Source organism: Hydra vulgaris, chromosome 08 (assembly GCF_038396675.1).
Source record: "Hydra vulgaris chromosome 08, alternate assembly HydraT2T_AEP".
Lineage (NCBI taxonomy): Eukaryota > Metazoa > Cnidaria > Hydrozoa > Anthoathecata > Hydridae > Hydra > Hydra vulgaris.
Window position 1 is genome coordinate 24220690 of NC_088927.1, and position 20668 is coordinate 24241357.

The 20668-nt window shown below is 25.7% G+C and overlaps 3 protein-coding genes across 3 annotated transcripts; all 3 read left to right on the top strand.

The window, feature by feature from the left end:
- Positions 1-2087: 2087 nt before the first annotated feature.
- On the top strand, positions 2088-2813 carry LOC136083151 (uncharacterized). The gene has a single exon (XM_065802556.1). It carries the CDS (start codon positions 2088-2090, stop codon positions 2811-2813), a length of 726 nt encoding a protein of 241 aa, XP_065658628.1.
- Positions 2814-8313: 5500 nt separating this feature from the next.
- Positions 8314-9195, top strand: LOC101236919 (nudix hydrolase 3). The gene has a single exon (XM_065803279.1). The coding sequence runs from the start codon at positions 8336-8338 to the stop codon at positions 9056-9058; it is 723 nt and encodes a 240-aa protein (XP_065659351.1). The 5' UTR covers positions 8314-8335; the 3' UTR covers positions 9059-9195.
- Positions 9196-10161: 966 nt separating this feature from the next.
- On the top strand, positions 10162-18574 carry LOC136071755 (UPF0193 protein EVG1 homolog). Its single transcript, XM_065803280.1, has 6 exons — positions 10162-10296; positions 12298-12360; positions 12429-12611; positions 15125-15259; positions 15514-15614; positions 17752-18574. Exons 1-6 carry the CDS (start codon positions 10209-10211, stop codon positions 17827-17829), a joined length of 648 nt encoding a protein of 215 aa, XP_065659352.1. The 5' UTR covers positions 10162-10208; the 3' UTR covers positions 17830-18574.
- Positions 18575-20668: the final 2094 nt, after the last annotated feature.

Genomic DNA, 20668 nt, shown 5'->3' on the forward strand with positions numbered 1-20668 from the left:
TTTAAAATATAAACAAATAATTAAATTAATATGTTTCAATTATCAATATTCAACTTTAAATTTAATTTGTTGTTGGAAAGTCAAACTTTCCATAAACTTAAGGCTAAAGTAAATGATCTTATCATTGCTAAATCTTTACGCGCTCCAGTTTGAAAAAATTAATTTTAAGTTTAAATTATGTTATTATGTTAACAGTTTTTATTCGTGTTACTTAATATTAATTTAATATTAAGCTATACAGTTATAAATAGTGTAACTTTCTGTATTTTCATAAATAACTTAAAAACGATAAGATGAATCATTTTTAGAAAGTTTATCTTTAAGTTATATAAAAATAATTAAGTTATATATTTTTCTTTGTAGAGCACCCGTTGAGATACTCACGATGATTTAATGATTAGAGAAATATTAGTTATTGTACCACACAAGTATAAACGTGGCTCTACAAAGAGAGGTGATGCCTGGACTGAAATATCTGATATTTTAAATTTAACTGAAAGTCCTAAATTTAGAGTAAATCAACGTGCTGTTAGAGATTTAATTTACTAGAAAAATCTTTCAAGAAAAAAATGTCAGATGAAGAAAAGCTAAGTGTCATTAGTCTTCCTGATCTAACTGATACTGAAATTGGTATTCAAGAAATAATTGATAAAGCTAATATTGTTGATAAAGATGATGCTGCAAAGAACAATATTGAAAAGGTTCAAGCCGAGGAAATAAGACGACGATGTTTGGAAACTTTTGCTGAAACGAAATCTCGTAATAATGATGGTAATGAAAAAAAAACAAAAAAAGTGCGAGGTAAAGGCTCTGATACAATATCATTTCTTATGCAACAATCCAAAACCAATGCAGATTTGAAAAAAGAGGAATTGAAAATCAAGGTGTCTGCTTTAGAACTTCAAAGAGAGCAAATGGAAAATAAGTCGTTGTTAATGGCCCAACAACAAAGCATTTATTCTTCTATGATGGAACAGTTACATGAACAGAATGTAATACAGCAACAAAATCAGCAGCAACTAATGGTATCTTTAATGCAATCACAACAACAGCAGACTCAGCTGTTTTCTGCATTGATTGAAAAACTAAATAACTAGATATGAATGTGTGTGTATGCGAATATATATATATATATATATATATATATATATATATATATATATATATATATATATATATATATATATATATATATATATATATATATATATATATACACGCACACACACATTATTTTAAAATTAATATTGTTTATATTAATTATGATTGTTTGACAATAAAAATTTTGTTTTTAATAAGCCAAATTATTTTTAATATTATTTGAAAAACTAAATAACTAGATATGAATGTGTGTGTATGCGAATATATATATATATATATATATATATATATATATATATATATATATATATATATATATATATATATATATATATACACGCACACACACATTATTTTAAAATTAATATTGTTTATATTAATTATGATTGTTTGACAATAAAAATTTTGTTTTTAATAAGCCAAATTATTTTTAATATTATTTTAAATAATATTTTATAACATCAGTTTCAAAAAATTTTACTATTTGTTGAATTCATACTACAAATTCTTAACATAACATAGATAACGGGTGATGCGGAAGTTATCGGACAAATCCTAATTTCATTATTTGAGCATAATAATTAGTTTTTGTGGTTTTATGCCTAGGCATAAACGTTCTATAAAATATAAACTTTATTATTTGAAACACAATTATTTAAAATGAGATTAAATGCAGCTGAACGAGAATCTTTTCGAAAGCGACTAAAAATGTTTTTTGTAAATAAACCTAATATAAAAAAAAAAAAATCGTAAATCATTTTGAAAAGAAAGGATTTGCTCGAAGTACAATATATGATAACCTAAAAAGACATGAAACTGTTCAATCGCTTTCTGATAGAAAGCACCCTGGTCGTCCGACCTCCTAGACTAGAGAAAAGAAAGCCGAATTAACGAGACTTGTCAACAATCGAAAAGGGGTCAGTCAGAGAAAAATAGGTATTAAATTCGGTGTAAATCAATCGACGATTGGTCGTCAGTTAAAAAAAATGAATATTAAATATAGAAAAGGTGAAAAGACTCCAAAATACACTATAGAACAACAAATAAAGGCCAAGAAAAGAAGCAGGAAATTAGTTAACCAACTCTATAACACAAAATCGCTTCTAGTCATCGATGACGAAAAATATTTTTGTTTTGCAGGGGACAACATGCCTGGAAATTCTGGATACTACACAAACAACAAAAAGACATGCCCAGAAAGTGTTCGTTTTATAGGAAAAGAGAACTTTCCAAAAAAATTATTAATTTGGACAGCCATATCTGACCGTGGTATGTCCGAGCCATTGTTTCGCACTTCCAAGGCTGTAGCGATCAATTCATCAATCTATATTAATGAATGTTTAGAAAAACGACTTCTTCCATTTATTCACAAGTATCATGGAGACTTTAACTATTTATTTTGGCCAGATTTAGCAAGTTCTCATTATTCTAAAGGTTCTCAAAATTGGATGGACCAATATGTCTATTACGTTGATAAAGAATCCAATCCCCCAAATGTGCCTCAAGTACGACCAATAGAAAATTTTTGGGGACATTTGGCACAGAAGGTTTACGAGGGAGATCGGCAAGCTTCAACAGAGCAAGTTTTGATTGATCGCATTAAACTAAAACTACAAGAAATTGATTTGAACTTTTTACAGTCGCATACAAAAGGCGTCAGAGCAAAATTGAGATCAATGGCAAATGGTGGTGTTTTTTCATATAAAAAATAATACATTTTTATTAAAAGATAAATGCTTTATTTAAAAAAATATATAATAGTAGTTTGTTTTTTTATTTATAAATAAGTTATTGACGTTTTTATTTTGTCCGATAACTTCCACATCACCCGTTAATAAAATTTAAAAAGTTTTTAAATGCTTTAATGTATGATTATCATAATGTAAAGAATCTTTTAAGATTTAAGAAAATAATAAAATAAAAGTTTTTTGTATTGAATTGTTTATTGTTGTTGAAAATAATCTTCTAATGAAGGTGGATCTAACCCAAAATAAGTTGAAGTAGTACATTTATAACAACATGTATGTGCATTTCTCAACAATGCACACGTGATATACATTTTTAACCAACTGAACTGAGTCCTATTTTTAAGTTCTTTTTAAAGTCTAAAAATGAAAAGTAGTTGACTATATCACCAAACACCCATTCCACTGATGTTCGAACTTGACTCATTGCTTTATTATAGGCTAACTGATCCGCCGTTAACCCTGCTGCATTGTTCCTAAATGGTGACTGCAAATGGATTCTTAAAGGATAAGCAGGATCACCATATATGCAAAGTGGCTGACCATTTTGTGAAAAAGAAAACATGTTTAGGTTGTTTAGCAACCCAGACTCAGCTAGCATTCCACTGTCGTGTTTTCTACCTTCGTAGGGTCCGTCTAAAAAAGCTATCAATCCATTTGGAGCTACTACCGATTGAAATTTGATAGCATGTACCCTTTTATGACCATTATAAATTAACCTCTGACTTTCTTGAGGTCGACAAACTGGGCGAACAGTGCCATCAATAAATCCCCAACAGTTCTGTAATGGTGCTCCTTTGTTAGTAATAGCGTTGCTAAATATTGACAGCTGAGCAGGTGCTAACCAAGTTTGATTAAAATCTCTTAATAAATATCCAAAATTGCCAAAAATATGTGACATTATTAAGTTTGTTGACATGCATATTTGAGGTACAGGTCTTGCGAACCGGGGAATCATGTCAGAATACCGACATGGATAAGAAAAACGTTTAAGAAACATACATAATGCTTTAATCCCATTAATTTTTACACGGTTATAGCAGACAATTTCTTCAGGTATTCTTAAGACTTCTCGAAGTTTATAAATGTCATTTTTATAAAATCGAAATTCATTTAAGCATTCGTCATCGCAAAGATTATCAATATCAAATCTATCATAATTCTCGTAAGGAAGATTTAGGTTATTACTGTAATTTATGTTGTATAGCATTGCAAAAGTGTCTTCGTCAATAATATTAGTGCAAAATGCCGCTAACGCAAGTTCTCTCGCTTCTTGAAATGTAACGGCCATTTTGTTTGTTTACAAATTTATAAACCGTCGTACACAGCAAAATGCGTAAAATAATAATTTTCACAGACGGGATAAAATGCAACGGTAAAGCGAAAACCGTTGCAAAGCTCTCCCGTCGTTGTTGCGTAAAGTGCCTTTTTGAGAAAGTGGGAGGAGGAGGGGGTAATGAAGTATCTGCTTTTTTATCTGCGCGTATTTAACAAACTATTTTAATCATTTTGTTTTGTTTTGTTTTGTTTTCTTAAAATTTTTAAAGTATTCATAAACTGAAACCTCTTTTTATCTACGAATTCGACTTTTTGGTTTTACCCATCCAGGATGATGACCATTCGAGCTTTGAATTTATTCTTGATCACTTGATTTATTGTCTCCATGGTTATAAAATAGTTCATCACTTTTTACCGCATAACAAAACCTAACCTTTAGTAGACAGTTGCATAACAAAAATTGCAATAAAGTATTGTAAATATTAACTCCACTACAATTTAATTGACCCTATATGAAAAATGTGTTTTTTCTCACAAAATAATTAAGATTTCTTATTTAAAAAAAGAATAAGCTTTCCGATGATATATAACTCGTTTTCCAAGTTGATAATAAATTCTACTCTGTATATTGTCTTGTAGACTACCAGACTATCTATCGATATGATTCACGCACGTTCAACATAAATACTTTATACAACATGATTAAAAAAATATTGTTATACTACTTTTTTGAAGAGACTATGCAAAAGTATAAATTTAATTTAAGCAGAGACCTCGTAAAATAGTAAAATAATGTTCGAACAATAATCGAAGAAAATAAATACACACACTAAAAACAAAGGAAAAAAGTTTAATGTATTTTGTTATAATTAAATCAATGTATATTAATTGTTCTTATTATTATTATTGTTATTATTGTTATTATTATTATTATTTAATAATAATAATATTTGACATAATTTATACTGTTATTAATATTACAATAATAATAATACAAACGGTTTATACTATTATGTTTATATTTATTAAATATAAACATAAAATGATGTTTATATTTAATAAATATAAACGAGGTTGACGAAGTACGTAATAATTTATTCTGTTAAAAATTGTTTCAAATAATTGTACAGAGATATTTCAACTTCTAATAGTTGGAGCCATTTTTCCATCTGAGATGATAGAAGTCATTTTACTGCAAAGGTAAACTAATTTTTACTAATTGCAATGTCTCAGATTGAAAAATGGCTCCAAAAATTAGGAGTTATTTTAATAATTTTGATGGCTTCGTTCTTAAAGATTTATTTTTGGTTTGTCCCCAGATCTGAGATGCATACCATAAGTAAGAAAACAAACTCCAGTTTGGTTTTGCAATAAACACTTACCAACTCATTCATTAATAGAAATAGCAGAGAAAATTAGACAAATCATCGATAATAAACACTTTATCTAAGTATTAATTGAAATAAAAAAGCTCCATAAGGCTCGGTTTTAAAACCATTACTTTTTCTTAATTTTAACAATGATTTAAGTGTTTTACTTAAATTTCCACTGCTTATCATTTTACAGATTACACCAACTTGCTCCTAATTAATAAGTTACTTTAAAAATTTAATATAAATATGAATCACAATCTTGCTAATATTGCTAATGGCTCAGTTTCAATCTCTTAATTAAAAAAAAAACAGAAATCTGTTTGAACAAAATTAAATAAGCAATTATATTTCAGATTAAGTGGGCAGAAAATAAATCTAGTTAACTCTATTAAATATCTTATAATCAAAATAGACTCTAGTTTATCTATTCCATTGCATCCTCAAGACTTAGCATTAAAATTAAGCAAATCGAATAGCATGTTAGCTAAAATTTGTCATTATGTTAATCATTAAAATTTGCTTAATATGTATCATGCAATCTTTCACTCTCATTTCAGATATGCTTGTCAAGTTTGGGGACAGACTAAGTAGCTTGCTTTTTTAAGACTAACTTATCTCCTAAATAAAGCCTAAAATTAAATTTATTTCCATCATACTTTTCAAACTGTAAAATACTCTATTTTTATCTAAAGTTCTTAAATTGTGTGACCTTTTTGAGGTATCAAATTGCCTATTCGTTTGGAATATTTTTACCTTTCTACAACTTATTATTTACAACGCTAATGCTGTGCTTCTATTTATCTAATATTTTTTCTCTCTTCTGTTGTGATATAATAATTTTAATATCTTAATTTAAACTTATTATTTTAATGTTTCTTAAGCTGAAATATTTACATTAATATTCTCTTTATCACTTTATTGTTATTTATATTTATTATTACTGTATTTTTATCATAATATAAATTTTATCAAAATAGTTTTATTTTTATTTTTTCAGTTGATAAATTTTTCAAATTGATTAAGTGCCTTTCAAACATCAGTAGATTGATTTAATTTGGTCTGTAATTAAAAGTGGCGAGGTTTAAAGAAAACATAGTTTTTCCTAATTAATTTTGTATTTGGCATTAATGTCGTATTGGCGTTGTTACTTTACTTTGTAATGGTTTCTTTGAAATGCTATATTTCATCGTTGTTGCTATATTTTATTATAAAATATAGCAGCATAATAAATATAGCAAACCATTTTAATAAATGGTATTTGATTTTTGAGATGATTTCAGGTTTTACATGTTGTTTTTCAAATTTGTTTTTTATGATAAAATACAACTTTGTTATTAATGACAGCATCAGGGTTTATCAAAAACTTGGTGACATTTTGTTTTGACTTTTTGACTAGGCACATTTTTTTCTATTTATTGTCTAAAATTTTTGATATTAAAAGTACCTACTTTTGTGTTTTTTTTTTTTTTTTGTTGTTGTGCTTTTTAACTTATTTGCATTAGTAGTTTAGTTTTAGTCTTTGTGTTTTAATTTGAGTTATTATTTATTGTTCTTTTCCAAATTTCTATCAATTTTCTATAGCAAGATGGTAATTTATTTCTATTTTTTTTAATACTTAAAAATTATTTCATTGCATTCATATTACTTTGATTTTACTAACATTTTTTTTTCTTTTCAGCCTCAAGAAGGTAAATACAGTAAATAAGTTAAAACTTTTCAAGATAATTTGACCATAATAATTGAATAAATATAAATAAAGTTTATTGTAAAGTTTGTTGTAAGTAGTTTATTGTAACATTATTAAGTAGTTATTGTTGCTATTATTATTTTATTAATTTGATTAATATATTATTAATTACGTGACCAAGATAATTAAGTTTGATTTAATTAATATATTATTAATTATGTGACCAAGATAATTAAGTTTGGCATGAAAGTTGTTTGACACAGTTTCATATTTCTGTATTGGATTAAATACCATCCATACTTTTTTTTTTTGTATCAAATGTATATTAATGGCAGAGTTTCAACATTTACCGCTACTTAGGTTACATTTAGCATTAAGAATCTTTTTCAAAACAGGAGTTTTAGTGGACCTATATTGGGATTTTGACCAGTACACTGTAATTTGTCAAAAGTGGTTAGCTAACGACTATCACATGTTGGAAAGTTATCAGTTGGCCACTTATGGATGTCACTAATGATCCACTAACTAATCAATGAGTAAAATTTCAATGAACCGCTCAAAATGCTTATATAGGTCCACTGCAAATCCATTGCAAACATATTTGCTGGGATAACTTAATTATAGCTTCACAGTTTTCCAAATTAGTATAGAAACAAAGCACAATATATTAATTTGATATATTAATATATTGATTTCTCTGAAGCTTCAAATTAAAAATCTCAAAATTAATTTAAACAAATAAGTGAAACTTAATACTTTGTTTATTACTTATATCTACAAATTAACAACTTCAATTTCAAAATCAAACTTATAACTTTACTAACCTAAAATTAGTAACTTTATTCATTGTCACCAAAAATGTTTAAATGTGAATTAATATAAATTTGAAAATCTTTTAACAATAATATGGCTGATTTAGCCATTAAAGTTTTGGCTGTTTTTTAACTAATTTTATTAACTATTTAAACATCAAATTGTTGATTTGCTGAAATCTTCTGCGACCCTGTTGTACTCAATAAATTATTTTAAACAGTATTTTATTCATCTGGATATTAATTTTTCATTTCAATGTATATTAAAGTATATTTTATAAATGTGTATTTTATTGAGATTTAATTTAATTTTTAGTTTTTAAGCTTAAACTTAATTAAATGAAAGTTCATATTAAAGTTAACTCTGAAGTTACTTTTCACAAAGATATAATGAAAGAAAAATTTAAAAATTGGAGTACAACTCTGCAGCAACATTATCAGGAAATTTATAACTCTCAAATAAAGCTACTACCAGAAAAGTTAAATCAATCTCAGCCAATATTATCTGCAATATTAGTGCCATTACTTTTTAATCAATATAATGATTTATATGTTTTAGCTACAGTCAGACATAACAGTTTATCACTTTTTGAAGGTGAAGTATGTATGCCTGGAGGTAAATGTGAAGATAGTGAAACCCCTAAAGAAACTGCTTTACGTGAAACTTTAGAAGAAATAGGTTTGCATCAAGATAATATTGAGATATTGTGTGAAGGACCTTCTATTTTATATTATCGAAATGGAAAAGTTTATGTTGTTTGTCCTGTCTATGGTTTGATAAAAAAAAGTTTTTATGCCACATTAAGCAAAAATGAAGTAATTGATATATTTACTGTTAATTTTTCAAAAGTTTTAGAAGGTTATGAAGGTTCATTAGGTGTTCCAGGTTGTGGAATTTTAACAAATAAGACATTTAAGATTATTGGTTTGTCTCACTTTGTTATAGCAATAGCTGCGTCAGCATACTATAGAAAAATGCCACACAAAAAATGTTTTTCTTATACAAATAAATCAAGATTTTTTACTGATTTTTTTGAATATTATATGATTCATAAATTGTAGATATTTATTTTGTATTAATGTTTTTTTTTTACATGAAATGCTGATTATACAAATTATAATAAAAGTAACTTAATTAGTTTTATAATATTAATTTTTATAAAAGCAACTTTATTAATTTTAAAGATAATTTAATTAAATTAGCATTTTTTAATGTTTTATTGACATTTTTGATAGGATAATCTTCAAGTAGTTTCAATCAGTTCAGAGTCTTAATGAGTTAACTATTATCCTGAGTTACTGTCCATGACCAAATGTATAACATCTTCATTCACCATTTGGACTAGATGTTTATCACTTACAAATAAAGAGGCATTAGAGGCAATATTGTTCTTATTTTATGAAGTGTAACTTTTCAATATATATGTATATATATATATATATATATATATATATATATATATATATATATATATATATATATATATATATATATATATATATATATATATATCTGTGTGTGTGTGCGTGTGTGTGTGCACTTGAAGATTAACAACACCAAATATGATGAGTTTAATTAAAAATATAGAAGTTAATATAAGACTTAATATTCTATTTAATTGAGACCTGTGACTTTCAGGTATAATTTTTGCGATCTATAAATCAGTCTATAAATATAATTAAAGCATTTCACCACAATGCCCAAGAAGTAAAAACAATGGAAAGTAACAGCACAGATTTTTTTTTTAACTAAAATTACGATAGAGCTTTCTTTTTTTAAAATCAAGATTCATTAGTGTTTAAATTTTTTGGTATATAAATTTTCATGAGCTGTAAATGTCTGAAGGAGGAGTAAAGTAGGATTAAGGAGAACTAATTTTCAAACATCAAAAAGCAAAGCACATATTCAAAAAACAAGAGGGGCAAGTTAAAATCACATTTAGGGTAGTTAAAGTTGTTATAGTAATCTTTTGTTAAGGTGACCAGCATCTTTTTATTGAAGTAGAAGGATGCAGTTGGAAACCTTAAGTTAATTTTTTAACAATGCTCCTTTATGTAAACAGTAGTTGATTTACATATTTTTATTGATTGATACTAAGTAAGTAGATCTCTTTTTAAAATTTCTTTTTGTAAGTTGATGTTTATTTTTTGGTTTTTACCTGTAAAAATAATACATAATAAAATAGTTGTAAAATATGAATTGTAGTTAAAAATGAATTTAAAAGTAAATATGGCTCGTGGTGGTGCAATTTTAAAGAAAAATGATTCAATAAGTCCTCAAACTCAAGAACTACTTAATGGTATGATAATTTGTTTACAATCATATTTGTTAAAAAAGTTGTTTCTGTAAGAATTGTAGCAGAAAAGTTTGGATAAAGTATAAACTCTTTGTATCAAAAATTGTGTAGGCAAAATCGTATAGTGATTTAAATTTTATTTTTAAAAGGTTTGTTTATCCTGTCTTTCATTTATGTTCATGTCTCTGGTAGTTTACAATCCCTTTTTGTCCACATCTCTGATAGTTTGTCTTTACTTTATGTCCAAGTCACTGATAGTTCCAGGCTAAATTTGTTTCTCCATGCGAAATACTTTTTTTGTCAAGGTTCATGTTTTGGAGCATTGTTTTGAAATTGTGAACAAAGTTATAAATATTGTTGTTGAAAATAGATATTTTAGTTGACCTGCTTAAATAAAATATTGCTAAAGCTGAATATATAGGCTCATTTGTTTTGTTTCTTTTTTCAAAGTCAAATGAAAAAAAGAGTAAAAATTTCAAAAAAATCCCATATTCCTGTTTATTATGATACACCCGTATCATAATAAACAGGAATATGGGTTAAATAAATTCCATAGTCCAGTTTATTTTTATACATCCATATCATAAAAAGCAGAACTATGTGACTTATTTTTAAAGCGAAAAGGCAATATAAATGTTGATTTTAAAGCATTTAGGTTGAATGTAAAAGTTCCCCAAATTATTAAATAGGGAATTAGTCAGATGATTACATTAGTCAGAGCATTACTAGAGCAACAGCACTGATTTTGATATTTCTCTTTAGGAAGTGTTCTTCAGAGTGTTTGGCATAGTACAAAGAAATTTGGCTATATCTCCTATTCCATATAGTACATCTTTTTTAAAGATTGAGCAAAAAATGACATTATTTTAATTTGTAAATTTTTATTACATTTAGGTTAAAATAATATTCATCAAACATATTTTTCTTTTAAATTAATTAATATTTTTATAGTACTTAGGAATTTCTTTAAGAAGTAAATATTTTTATGGTAACCATTGTAACACAAACATTGGAATCTAATCAAATAGTTTGTGTTTGATTGTTTTATATTGTTTTGTGATAATCACAAAAAGATGATTCTTACTGTAACAGTTTTCTTTTGGGCTCTTTAACTGTAGTATAGACAAATTTATCTTAAAAAGGAATTCTCTGAGACAAAATCTTCATTATATTTGTAGGTAAAAGATAGAGGAGCTGGTAACCCTGTATAACTTCCTTCAAAAATTAGTATTTTGGATTTTTTTCTTGTCATATTTTTTTGACTTGAACAGTTTACATTTTTCTAGTTTTCTTGTCAACCATTTTCTTTTGTCTTTAACTCTCCACATGATTTCCTAGTAACCTAAATAGTGTTTGTCTTGTTAGAATTAAGTTTATAAAAAAAACTTATTGATTTATGAAGAGAATTTATTTTCAAAATCAAAAAATATATCAAAAGACTGAATAAATTAGTTAACACTAAATAAAAAAAATTAACACAAATGTTTGGTGAAAAATAAAAAAGATAAATAGTTTTTAATTAAACTTTTTTTAATATAATAAGTTACAGGGTTGCTAATTTAAATACCTAATAAATGAAATTTAAGGTACTTGTTTTTAGTAAGGCTGTATTAATGTTTCACCAATAATACTGGTTAGTATATAATAACACAAATAGCTATTTTAGAGAGAAAGGATTTCATCTATAAAGAAAATTCATAGGTTGGGACAAAAGTGTGCTTTTTTCTTTTATCCTTGTTTCAGTACGATATTATTGTGAAGTTTTATATAAATCTAGCAGTATATAGAGCAGCAGTAAAAAATATATGTTTTAAACTGACACAAATAGACTACACCTTTTATAATTTTTCTAATTTATTAATAATTAAACATATATAAAATGTTTCTCTTTAATAAACATTTTATATATGTTTTGTATTAATGGTTTCTAGATGGCTTAGAGCTATATATCTTTAATTAGATGTTTAGAAGCTTTTATTTTGGTTATTTGAATTCTGCTTCTAGTTATGATGGAAGAATCAAAGTTGACCATGTTTCAAAAAAAACAATTAAGAGACTCTATTAAAGGTATGTAATTTTTCTAGTTTTTTTGTTTACTCTTTTTGTATTTTTACTTTTACACTATTTATTTATAGAAGTTCGTCCACTCCCAACTGTTTGTGGTCCTACTAGTAGCTGCAAAAAATCACAGAAGCAGATAGTACCTGTCAAAGTAAAAAAACACTCTCAGTTTACTTCAAGTAAAAGAAAGAAAGAAATTATTGACTTGATATCAGAGAAAGATAAAGTTAATAACTTTTACATTCCCAAGACTTGCAGTAAGAATTTTTGTTGTTTTATTGTATGGTTATATTCAGAGTTATCTTTTCTTTCACTATGTATATGTACATAAGGATATACAATACAATGTAACACTCATGTTTATCATTACTAGGCTCTTATTGATTCTCAATATTGCAGTTTTTTATTTTCATTGTTCAAGAAATGAAAAATAATTTAAAAACAATGAAATGATAAAATTGTTTCATTGTCCTTTTCCTGCATGGAGAATATTTTGGCTAAAGATGTTAAACCTTTTGTTAAAATATTATTTATAATAGGTATTAATAACTACTAAGTGATAAATCCTAATAGAATTATAAATTGGGATAATTTTTCTTTAGATATATCCAGAATTCCATCTATTTTTTCAAACTTTTGACTTTTCTGGAAATCTGAAAAGTCAATCCTGACCGCAATGTTTTGCTGATATTTTAATTTCCAATTGTTATTTCAATAATTAATGTAAGCTTTTTTTGTAAGTTCAAGAGTGCAAGACTACACAAATATTTATATATTAGTTAAAGCAGATATAAAGTAACATTCTAATTTTTTATTTGCTCTGACAACAATGAATAAAAAGTCAAGTTTATGTCAAACAAAAAATGCCTTCCAAAGCTATATAATGAAGATAAAATAATTTTTTTTATTATTATTTTAAATTTAAATTTAAAAAGTATAATATTTACAACCATTAGTAATTAAATAAAATAGTTTAAAATGTAATTACTAAAAGTTAATCATGAAATCAAAGAATCAAAAAATAAGATAAAATAATAAAAAATAAATAATAAAAAATGAATCGTAAAATAATTAAAATCAAAAATCTAAATTATAAAAATTATTTATATTGTTTTGTATATTAGGCATAAATACTGATAATAGGAATAGTTAAAATTAAATTTATATACAATGACTAAGGCTTTTGGTCAGTGGTATATACAATGACTAAGGCTTTTGATTAGTGGTATATACAATAACTAAAGCTTTTGGTTAGTGGTATAGTCATGATTCTAGTTTAAAAAATAAATAAAATATAAAAATGATAAAAAAGATAAAAAATAAATAAAATTATAAAAAATAGGTTAGTACCAAAAGATAGCTGGCATTAGTATTGGTAGTGATGAAACTGCATCTGACTCTGTTCTAGAGTGGTTGTGCCAAAAAAAGTCAAAGAATTAACATTGACATTGGCATTAACAGCAATTGGTGATATTGATACAAAATCATTTTCTTGCTAACAATGTGATAACCCTAATACTGGTACCAGTATCACAATTTCTCATGATAACCTTTTTTTACTTTTACAAGTAAACTTTATTTGTAAAATTTTTGTTTGTTTGGTTTGTTTCTAATCTACTGGTAATTGGTTATTTCTTTACCGTATTTCATCAATATTTATAGTTTCATTTGATATCTGTGTTTCCTTCTACTTTGTTTTATGCTTCAAATAAATTAGTCATGATATTAATTTTTATTCTTTAAATTAGTTACAACAAAAAGGCTAACTCATTTTTACACTTTTCAGATTTTATTATATTTTCAAATTTGTTAATGATAGTTGATTTTGTATAGTTTTTTTAATATAAACATACACTACAAGTTGTGGCTCCATGTTTAATATTGTTCTCATAAAGGTATGGGGTGTATAAAATAATTGAGATCACTCTCAAGTTTAAAATAGAGTAAAGTCAACCTATTTTACAGTACTGCATTAAATCTTCAGTTCAATTTTATAAATTCAATTTTATATAAAAAAATTGCTTATCCTTTGTCCTATAATTAATAAAAATTTTGTATTATCTTTTGTCCTATAATTAATAAAAATAAATAAAAATGTAATGGTCTTGTTTTAAGGTAATAAGAACATAACGTAAGCTAGTAGAATGATGTTCCTTTTTCCCTTTTTAAAAAAATGTTTACAAAGTTTATAGACAAAAAAGTTTATAGTTTAAGGAGTATAAGGAGAGTCATTTTAAGATCTTTAACATTTATATTTGTTCAATGCTTTATTCAGCCATCTTTAATGTTGGATTTAATCACAGAGAAATTTTTTTATCCTTGTAGTAATAAAAGAAACATAAAAATATTCAAGAGCTCTATTAGCGCCAGATGAAGAATAAATAAAGTCTAATTTTATATAATCATATAAGTAAATAAAAATTTACTTAATTTATAAAAATCAAATATGATTATCATTAATAATTTAATGTTAATCATATTTGATCAACAATTGTCTGATGTGTAACATGCATTAATTAGTAAGCATTAAATATGAGTTACTTATTTTATGGATCTTGAGTACCTGGGTACTATGGCAACCAATTAAAGTAGTATTTTAAACTAAAGGAGATTTAAAACAGATTAAATTTGTGAGTCGATTATTAGGCAGATTAAACATGAGTGAGTAAATTGTAGTTTAATAATAGTAAATAATAATAGTAATTATAGTAATAATGAGTTTTATTTTTCTTATTAGTAGTGGCTCTTAACATGTATATCTTTTAATTAGAGGTTATAACTAAAGAGGACAAAGAGCTATTGCAGAATAAAATGGCTTATGGAAAGGATTTTGAACAATTTAAAAAAACAGCAAAAAAAACTGTTGTTATTAAACCATCTGAAAATGTTGATGAGTTTAACATTGGTATTATTATTTTTTTGTTTATTCATTTTTTAGCACTTTTATTTTTAAATGTAGAACAACATTGAAATTGTTTTAATTTTACAAAGAATTAAATAATAGTTTTTTGCTTCTTCTATTGTGTAAAACTTAAATAAAAAAATATGTATATATAGTTAAGAAAAAAAAAATTATTTGAAATATTATTACAATGGGATTCATGAATATACATTACCATATTAAAAATACTTTATAAAATCTTTTTAAATCAATTTTAGTTCTCCAAGAAATTGAGGAACGAAAAAATTTTTTGAAGGAGATGGAGAAACTTGGTAAAGAAAAAAATTACCTTTCGATTATTGAAACTGAAATTTCGCAAGTAAGTTTTTGTTTGACAGAAGGCTATGTATAATATACAGTTTGTAATATATAAAATGCAACATACCTTGTCATGTAAAATTGCTATATGTATGTATACAGTATATATACATTATAATATGACTCTTACATATGTATATTAGGGGTATGACTAAAAAACACATTTCATTTTCTCGGAAATAGGATAGTGGCTAAAGATGAACTTTTACTTGTATTAACCCCATATGGACCGATATTTTTTCAAATAAATGAACCAAAAAAATCAATTTTTTTTTATGCTTAGAACTTAGATATTGACATATTGAGAATAAAAAAAAGTCTGTTATATATCTAAATACTAATAATTTGATTGATTCTTAGTTGATTTAATATAATAATATTGTTATAAGATTATTTTCACGAATTATTTTGAGCTAATACATAATGAAGCGTAAAATAAGTGAACGCCTAAGTTATCTCGGATTCGGTCTTTTTGGACTATATAGCATGACCCGAGATATCTTGGGCCTGTCCCTTAAGGGGTTAACATAAAATATTAATACTTTTTTCCATATCAAAAAAAAAAACCCACCAGTGCATATGAAAATTTGGTCCCAGCAGTCTGAAAATACACAAAATTTAAATTTTTGCATTTATAGTACCTATACCACAACTGCTTATTAAGAAAACTGTATTACAGAGATTGTGCTATGTGTTAATTTTCCAAACGTTTCTACAATTAATATATCTTTGTCTACTTTTTTACGGGCTAATTTATGGAAATCAGTTGTTTCATGGTAAAAAAAATTTACCATGCACAACTTCTTCATTGAGGAGGTTATGCATGGTTAATTTTTAAATGATTGTTTCTACAACAAAACAAAAACGAATATAAAGTTTTTCCAGCACTTCTTGACCACCTACTTACATTTGTAACTGTTTGTACCAATGGCAGAAACAAAATAAAAAGCGTTGCGATTTAATTGAAAAATTCAAAAAGTTTGAAAGTGGTAAAGAACTGGTTACTAACATTATGAGTATTAAAGAAAAATTCACAACTCATCCTTGTATTAAGCTTAACCAATCTAAATATTTTAAACTAAGCATTACTAAATCCATGAATTCATAATGGAAAAAAAAGAACACTTTTATGTCAAGCATGTATATTTATATAATATATATATATATATATATATATATATATATATATATATATATATATATATAAAACACTTTATGCCAAGCATGACTTATAATATAATTATTAGTGATGCTTAGCATAAAAGTGTAAAGCTGAAGTTGTTTAAGCTGGTAAGGTAAAATTTTTACAATAAAAACTTTTTGAAGTTTCACACAGAAACTCAAGCTTTTTATCACCTTTAATAGTTGCTGTTCCAAGTCGATTACTAAAACAAAATTGGTCTTTCAAGTTAGAAATTGTCCACCACACATTGAAAAGATGAAGAAAACTAGAAGCATCTTTACAATTTGGTTTTTAGAGATTTTATAAATTTTTTAAAGATTTTATAGCAGCTCTTGTAGTTTCATGAAAAATTTTAAGTGCAATCTAAACATTCTGTTTAAATTTGTCTGGGTATAAAACTTGCAGATTCTAGCGGCTTTTCTTAAATTTGCATGTAAACATCAATGCAACAGTTTCAAGGAAATTTCACGAGACTTGACAATAGTATTGTCATTTGTTATTATATTTATTTGATATTATTATCCACATTTGTTAACCATATTAAACTTACAGCTTTGTGTATATTGGCCTTCTAATTTTTCAGGGAGAATGCAAAATGTAAGGCTGTGTATTTTAAGTAGACAATATAGGTATACAGCCCATGGAATTAGGGTCGGCATTCGGCAATGCTGACTTAACTGTCAACCTTAAAGTGTTTGAGGTTGGCAAAAAATTGCTAACCTCATTTCTATGTTTTATGGCAGCCCCTTTTTTTTTTAATTTTTCTGGCCAACCTGATGCCGACCTCTAACAATTTGAGGTTGGTAATTTATTGCCGTCCTTATTTTTTCTAAATCTGAGAATTGTATATATATATATATATATATATATATATATATATATATATATATATATGTATATATATATATATATATATATATATATATATATATATATATATATATATATATTTTAGAAAATACGTGAATTAGAATTAATTGACAAAAAGCAAAGTCAAAAACTTGAAAAAGCTCTAGCTGAAAATAACGTTTGAACCCTTGGTGTTGTATTAAAGATCTTATAGAGATGTTTTGGTTGTATTTTATAGATCTTATGGAGATGTTTTACAGACATTTAAACAATAATATTTTATCATTTACTTATTTACTCTGACTATATATTCATACTTTTAAATATAAATTTAAAACTTAGTTATATTAAAAGTGGATTGTTATAATTTAATAGTTAAAAAGTGATTATCAGTTATATATTATTTATTTGACTCTGTATTTAAATAAAGTTTTATTAAGTTATATATATTATAAATTTTTCATGTTGTAATAATTTGATTGTTTAAATGTTTAAATTTAGTGCTAATATTTTTATAATTGTAATTAAAATAATAAATTTAGTATTTTTGTTAACATATTTGTATACAATACTACTACATATTTGTAGTATAATTCTAATGACATTGTAGAACTGATTAATTTATTATTACATTTTTATCTTATGCAAATCATAGTTTTAAGTCCATAATTTTTCTTGGATTTTATAGAATTGCCTAAATATTTTTATTTTATAAATTAGTTTTTTTTAATGTAATTCTTTTGTTTTTTGGCTAAATCTACTTTTAGAGAATAATTTTTAAATATAAAAGTTCATAGAAACATGATTTTTTACAACTGCATCAAGTACATTTGAACTAAATTTTATCAATGTTACAGAAACTGAAAGTTTTATAATTTTTAAGTAAAATGTCAATTTGTAGCAATAATAAAAATAAATTTTATTTGTCTGTGAATAAAATTATATTATTCAGCGTTTTAAAATCTTTTATTTTGATTAACTGGTTTCTTTAAGACTTTAAAACTATTTTATATTTTTATATATAAAATTTTATATATATATATATATATATATATATATATATATATATATTTTTTTTTTTTTTTTTGGCAAAATAAAAAATAACTGCATATTTTTTTGAACAAATTTAATACGTTAGCAATCATCAGGTAAAAAATACAATATGTTTTTTCGTTAAAAAATGTTTTATTCTTACTATACAAAAGAAAGTGTGCAAAAACAGTTATAAAGCTTTTATTGTTCTGGTTTTTTAATCTTGGGATTTGTGGTTGTCATGCAAAAACTTGTTTTTGTGACAACAGATTTTTTGTTTAGCAATTCTGGTATACCTTTTTATGTAATTGTTAAAAGTTTTTTCAGGAGGCAAAGTAAGCATTTTTATAGTTATTGATCAGGTTAAGTTGGATGTTACTTAAATATTTTTGGAGGTTGAACTATGCAGTTTTCATTTGTGAAGGAGTGTTTTTGGTTAGCCCATTATTTCTTCCATTTGCCATTCTGTTAAGCTTATGTATACTTTTTCTGATGTGTTAGGGCGTGACACTTTACAGAAAATAAAATAAATTTTAGTTATATATATGTGTATATATACAGTCGCGAGCAGTGAATTGTACACAGCAGTAATTTTGGTTACTTTTTATCTTTTTGTCTTGTTATTCAATGGTTACATATTCTGTATTTTTTATTTCATAACTAATCCAAAACTAAGAGGAGAAAATACTAGAATATATTTCAAATAATAATACAAATTATTAAAACTTATTTAAATTTGGGTACAAAGAAATAAAAACATAGAAATTTACAGCTGTGTACAATTCACTGCTCGTGACTGTATATATATATATATACAGCTATTCACAAAAGTTTAAACGATTACAGAATTTTAAGATTTAATCTTTGATTTTTCTTGAATAAAAATCTAATGGAAATAGATATCAAAATAATTTTTTTTCAAATTGGTAAATAGGTTATTTGTTAATAGAATAAAAAAAAGGAGGTTTCGACTCATCACTGTTTACTCAGAAAATTTATAAAAAATTGGTGATACAAATTAAGAGGTGTCACAAAAGTTTAAACAATTTTATTTAGGATCAATTATTTGCTAATTAATTGATAAATCCGGTGCGTAATTTTTTTTTATTTTTAAATAAAGTTAAAATGAGTAGTTTACAATCAAAAAATTCATCACAACATCATCAGGCAGCTTTTAATTCATTAAAAATCAACTTAAAATATTGTAAATTTCAAATTAATTTCAATTGCGTGCAAATGGGTCGAAAGTCAGTTTCTAATGAGATCAAGTGGCAAGTTATTAGTATGGCGAGGACAAAAAATCACACAAACGTTCAAATAGGCAAAATACTTCACGTTTCTGAATATTGCGTTCGAAAAACCATCAAAACCTGGGAACTTACCAAGGGCGTCTCTGACATACAGTGTACTGGGAAACCATCCAAACTCAGCAACCGTGACAAAAGTGGTATATTCAGAATGAGCAGAGAAAACCCTAGACTCAGTTACAAAAGCTAGCACAAATCTTCAGCGAGTCAAAAAATAATCCAAAAGTTAGCAGAGAGCTCGTGAGACGAACATTGTTGGACAAAGGTATTGGAACGTACATAGCTGCTAAAAAATGACGAGTGTGGTCCAAAGAAAGGCTGAACTGGTCTGTTGAATAGTGGGCAAAAGTTTTTGGAGTGATGAAGCTAATTTTCAAATAAACTACAAAGGAAGAATCTATGTCAAAAGATTTGCAACTGAAAAATATTCAGACAGGTTTTTGCAACATCGTTGATAAGGCGGTGGAGGTTCAGTTGACATCTGGGGATCAATACACCTACAAGAACACATTGTAAACGTGTTAAGTTCCATCAATCAGACACTTGTATGGAAGAAGCAAGCAATTCATCTTTCAACAAGACGGGGCTTCAGCTCGCTCAATCAAAGAATATTTTTTGAAAAAAAAGTTTAATGTGATGCCCTGGTGCCCTAGATCACCAGATCTCAACCCAATTGAAAATATT

Coding starts and splice junctions, on each gene's coding strand:
- LOC136071755 (XM_065803280.1), top strand. CDS start 10,209: ATGAATTTAAAAGTAAATATGGCTCGTGGTGGTGCAATTTTAAAGAAA. Junction 12,361..12,428: donor ATTAAGAGACTCTATTAAAG/GTATGTAATTTT, acceptor ATTTATTTATAG/AAGTTCGTCCACTCCCAACT. Junction 15,615..17,751: donor TTGAAACTGAAATTTCGCAA/GTAAGTTTTTGT, acceptor TATATATTTTAG/AAAATACGTGAATTAGAATT.
- LOC136083151 (XM_065802556.1), top strand. CDS start 2,088: ATGAATATTAAATATAGAAAAGGTGAAAAGACTCCAAAATACACTATA.
- LOC101236919 (XM_065803279.1), top strand. CDS start 8,336: ATGAAAGTTCATATTAAAGTTAACTCTGAAGTTACTTTTCACAAAGAT.